We start from the raw sequence: 5,545 nt of genomic DNA, 5'->3' as shown, positions 1-5,545 counted from the left end.
ATATATTAATGTTAATGTTAACAATTGTAGTGTTCTGAGGAGAGGCATGGTGAAAGCTGCCCCATCTAATTGGGGGTTAGTGTCTTGGTTTTCCGCCTGGTGTTGGCCGGTACCCCATCACACACTTGATTTTGATTCAGTCTAGTCTTGCTGATCAAGCTGCAAGAGAGCTATGAACTCAAGTTCATTAAAAACAACCATATACGAAAACATCTCTTACACGCTGTCACTGAGGACTGTCTCGGAGGTTGTTTTTTTTGTCGACGAAGTCCTGTGGGGGACGTGTGGAGGTTTTGAACTTCTGTCAGGCATATCATTTTGGGACACTGTTTCCCGGAGCTTTGGCTGTGTAAATTATATGCCCAATGTAGACTTCGTTATATTTAACTCCAGTGTTGGCTTACCCGAGAGAACGGGTCGCTACTGGACTTTCATTCAGGGTATCCATAAACGCAAGCACATACTTTACACAACATTTCATGTTATTATGTATAGACATAATCTAGGTCATGTGCGAGTCAGACTCTGGTCTGCTTTTGTGGGAACTTTGTTTCTGCTCTGTTTTCTGGACTTAGTTTCTCGGAAAGTGGACACCAGTTGTTGACTTATTCACACTATAGGGTAGGGTATGTCTTTCATTTATCTTGTGTACATCTTATATTATCACATACGGGATATACAGTTGCAGTGCATTATTGAAATCTACCGTGGATTGTACGAAAAGGTTCTTTGTAGTAAAGAAAAAATGCTTTGTCTTCGGTTCTACCATATTTTTTTCTGAACTTGAGTTATTGATTATACGATTTCCAACCCGGGCCGGGACAGTACCGGCGGACCTACTATACGATTTCAACCGTGATGTATTTGCCTACAACAGGCCTTACTAAGGAAGCAGAAGCAAAAGCTTTTCACAACTGTTGAGAGAAAATGGGGACACAGGTGCAGTGAGGGGCTCAACCTAGAAAAATATGAGAGCGGCTGCCTATGGAGGAAGTGGCTGGTGGTCGATTCTCAATGCGAAGTTCCAAATTGGCGCGCGCCACCACTTTATCAAACGTCTCCGGCGACAATTTTTTCCTGAAAGTTGACACAGTAAAAATAATGCATCGCCAATGTAAGTACAACAGAATAGTAATAATAGTATTACTCGTACCAAGTATTATTAAAAATATTAAGGATGAATGTGGTTTATAAATGTATTCAAAAAAGATGCTTCAAAACATTAATAAAACGTTGACAATCGGCAAAAGTTGATCTGGATTTGAGTGAGAGGGGATGGATTAGAGACTGGCCCGCCTAACATGGGCCTGTAGGCCTGTTGTAGTGCTCTTCTATTATGATGCTCTTACCTTAAATGGAGAAATCTCAGGTAACGGGTAAATAAAAAGAGGAAGTAAAAAAGAGAGAAAGGGGATACTGAAATTAAATAAATATTTAAGCAATATGAAGGCTAATGAGATGAATATAAAAAATGTTGATAAATTTGTGCACTGAGTGGAATGTTACCACAATAAAATGCTTGTTCTACATGTCTTTTCTTCATTAGTGGTGTGGGCTAGTAAGAGTCTCTCATACCTGAGGTTCTCCCTGAGAGCTGCCGTAGTGAGGGCCGTGGTTCGAGCCCTACAGACCTGTCGTTCCCTCTCCCGTGATACCCCCAGCGAGCGCAAGTCCTTAGCCTCCAGATTCTTCTTGGCTATCTGCAGCTCGGCCTCCTCCCGTGCCATTACTCTGTGTGTGTGAGAGAGAGACAGAGGTAATTATAAGTGCCATGCAGTACTGACAAGTTGATAATAAAGATATTTAATTGTTGCACATGTGTCTAATTCGTCTGTCTGTCAGTTCTGTCAGGTTTACTTTAGCTGCAGCTAAGGTAAACCTTCAGCCAATGTTTTCTCTGTTACCGAAACTAAACTTGTGTATGTAATACGTATACTTTATTTTCCATTTAATCTTAATTAAGGTGACCATTCAAGGGACGTAAGGAAAAGGATTTCCTTGATACTGGTAAAGAGCTCTTGATCCAAGGAATTGACATTACTCTTCCTTTCTTTGGATCAAACCTGATTCCTTCCCATTCCTCAGGCGTTGTATGACCCTTTAGGGTGTCTTTCCAGTGAGTATAGAACAAAGTGAACAAGAGAGGCGAGGAGGTACTGTTGTAGAAGTTGCTGCTGGTGGTGTGAGCGGGAAGTGCGGTCAGCTTGTATGCGTGAGGCTCTAGTGTTGAGATAAAGCTCTTGGCGCGCCTCAGCCGCTGCCATGGAGTCCAGCTGGCGGCGGAGTACATGCTGCCTCCACTGCATCATGGCAGCCTCCAGCTGGTGATGGAGGGCTCGCACTGCCCTCGACCGTCGCTCTCGCTCGTCCCTGCAACAACAACAACACTAACTTGCAATACCTTACAAATTAGTTAGAGAACTCATTACATAGACCGTGATGACTTTTCAATGTTACTTCCAATTTTCCTTTATTCTTATTTCCACCAGATATTTAAATTTTAGTACAAAATGATAGCTAGCATCTTAGTGCTTCCCCATAATTAATTTCAGTTACAATATATCATCAGCATTTTGTGTAAAAAAAGACACAGGTAAAGTCTTGCCGGTTCATCTTCCTGTTTACCACACTGACTGTCTCCCACCATGGTTGGGTGACCCAGAAATGGAAATATTCATCATCATTCAAGCAACAGCTGCCTTGCCAGAATTCGCAATTCAAATAACCCTCTGAATTGCAACATCCTCAATCCTTCTCCAGAGTGCAGGCACTATGCTTCCCACATACAGGACTCAGGTCTGGCTAACCGGTTTCCCTGAATCCCTTGATCACACTCCAACAGCACATCATATCCCTAAAACTGTTTATCTTCACTCACCCGATATAACACAGACGCGCAACCCTGCTGATGCTCAGGTCCCAACCCATTACAACCTCCTGCACACCCTCCCTCCAAACCTTCTTGAGATGATTCATATCCTTCCTTTCACCCCTGGTTTATATACTTTCTTCGTCATCCTGTTCTGCTTCAGCCTCCCTAAATGCCTAAACCACCTCAACCCCTCCTTTGCCCAGTGAAAAACACTTTTCCTAACTTTACCTTATCTCCTAATTTGTAAGCTCAAAATTCTTTGCATAATATTCACACAACAAATAGTTCTTAAATATGACATTTCCACTGTCTCCAGCCTTCTCTTCACTGCAATGTTAAAAGTCCATACCTCACACCACAAGGCTTTTCACCTCTATACTTTGGAACATTATTTTACTCCACAGATAAACATCTTTTTTTCTCTACAGACTCTTTAACACTCAACCTACATTTCCCCTTCATATATTTTATGGTTTACCTCGTCTTTTATTGACCAATCTGCCGACACGATCACTCCCGAATATCTAATTACATTCACTTCCCCCATACTCCCTCCTTCCCATCGATATCCAATTTTTCATTTCCTAAATATATTATTACTCCTCTCCATGCCCTTTCCTGTGTTCATTTTTCATTTCTTTCTTTTACATACTCTCCCAAACTCCTTCACCAACCTTTGCAAATTCTCTTCAGAATCTCCCAAAAGAAATTTTATCGGCAAAGAGAAAATCTCACAAACACCCTCAAGCATATACTTCTTCTATAGCCCCACTTATATATTAAACAACCATGGTGACATCACACATACCAGCCTAAGGCCTACGTTTACTGGAAAATGGCCCCCCTTCTCTCCTACATACTATAATCTGAGCTTCACTCTCAAAAAAACTCGTTACTGATTTTAATAACGCACTACCTATTACATCATTAGCAACATCTGTCACACTCTTCCTTAATCCACTGAATCACATGTCTATAATTTTATATACGTGAAAACAGTTCCTTACTCCTCATCCAAGTTTTATTCACTAACATGTTTCAATGTAAATGCTAAGCGTACACGTCTCCTATCCATCCTACATCCTCCTTGGTCCTCTGCAGTTCTGCTGTTTTACCTATAAACTTCTCTTTTAGCTGGGCGTTAAAAATCAAGATTAATTAAGTTAAAGAAAATAAACACTCACTTACGTACGTTAAGCAGAGGGTAGCAGTAGGTTGAATAGACATCCTTAAAAAATTAAGCATTTATTTCATGTAACAAGATCATTGTTCCGATCGTATTTAATTTAAATCTGAAAACTTTTCTGAAAGTAAATCACACATGTCATTCATAAGAAAACCCAAGTTTTAGGCCTGTAGTGTTCTTCTCTTTTCTTTACCTCCTCCTCCTCCCTCCATTCCTCCCTTCCACCAATCTCTCTTTCATCTACTCCCGCCGTACCTATGCCTCCTGATGGTGTCCTCCTTCATGTCATTAAGCATCTGGAGGTTCTTGTGCGCTCTGGCTAGCCTCTCTTCCATGTTGATCTTCATGGCCTCCAGCAGCGCCTCACCCCGGGCCTCCACCTGCTTCCTCCTGGCCTCCTGCTGCTCCGCCTCCACCCAGTTACCCTCCTCCACACGCTGACACAACGCAACATTGATGAAGGTGACAAAAGAAAAGGTGTAGGCAATGATCTGCAGGCTGAGTATCAGATTGGCGGAAAGGATTATGAAGCTGATATATTTAGATATTTGGGAGTGAATAAATTAGCAAATGTGTCTATAAAAGACGATGTAAACTATAAAATAGATGAAGGGGAGAAAAGGTAGGTGGTATATTGATGCATCTGCGGAAAGAAAGTTTTCTATGGAGGCAAAAAAGGGAATGTACCGGAATATAATGGGACCAACATTTTTGTCTGGATGTGGGGTATGTTCTGTTGTAGAGGAGGCTAGAGGTAGTGGAGATGTCGTGTTGGAGAGCAATGTGTGGAGTGAATATCATACAGGAAACTTTGAGACAAGAAATTAAGAAGTGATGAGAGTAATTCAGGGTATAACAGAAAGAGCAGAGTAGGGGTTGTTGAGGTGGTTTAGGCAGGTAGAGAAGACTGAAGGTAGATTGACGAAGAGAATATATAAATATGGGGTGGAAGACAAAAGGTGGAGGCATCGTCCTAGGAATAGCTGGAGGAAGTTCAAGAGGCTTTGAGTTTTGGGGGCTTGAGCATCCAGCATGCTTGTGTGAGCGTGTTAGACAGGAGAGAAGCAGCGTGACTTTGATGAAAGGATTCATGGAAATCGGTGGGAAGGGCAGTGTCTGTACACTGAAGAAGGGGTGGGGAGGTTGCAGTCGGAGGGTAATCAGAAATGTGATGTCGGCACACTTCTGGAAAGATAGCGATTGAATGAATGATGGTAAATGTGGTTATTTTTTCTTTGGGTCATTTCACCTTGGCGGGAGACGGCCTTTGAGGTAAAATAATAATAATAATAATAATAATAATAATAATAATAATAATAATTAGTAATATTATTATATAATACTACTAATCATCATTATTAATATATAATAATAATAATAATAATAATAATAATAATAATAATAATAATAATAATAATAATAATAATAATAATAATAATAATAATAATAATAATAATAATAATAATGATGAAAGTAGGGCTTGCTTA

General features: G+C 40.6%; 1 protein-coding gene across 1 annotated transcript in view; it reads right to left on the bottom strand.

The window, feature by feature from the left end:
* Window positions 1–431: 431 nt before the first annotated feature.
* LOC128691367 (coiled-coil domain-containing protein 177-like) overlaps window positions 432–5,545 on the bottom strand; it is a 21,104-nt gene continuing 15,990 nt past the window's right edge. The window contains exons 12-15 of the mRNA XM_070091657.1: window positions 4,314–4,495; window positions 2,158–2,370; window positions 1,576–1,731; window positions 432–1,077 (exon numbers count right to left, since the gene is read on the bottom strand). Of these exons, the coding sequence (XP_069947758.1) occupies window positions 954–1,077; window positions 1,576–1,731; window positions 2,158–2,370; window positions 4,314–4,495 (675 nt within the window). The 3' untranslated portion in view covers window positions 432–953. The remainder of the gene's footprint in view (window positions 1,078–1,575; window positions 1,732–2,157; window positions 2,371–4,313; window positions 4,496–5,545) is intronic.

The sequence above is a fragment of the Cherax quadricarinatus genome, chromosome 36 (genome assembly GCF_038502225.1).
Source record: "Cherax quadricarinatus isolate ZL_2023a chromosome 36, ASM3850222v1, whole genome shotgun sequence".
Lineage (NCBI taxonomy): Eukaryota > Metazoa > Arthropoda > Malacostraca > Decapoda > Parastacidae > Cherax > Cherax quadricarinatus.
Note: the sequence above shows the minus strand (reverse complement) of the source record. Positions and strands in the feature narration are given on the sequence as shown.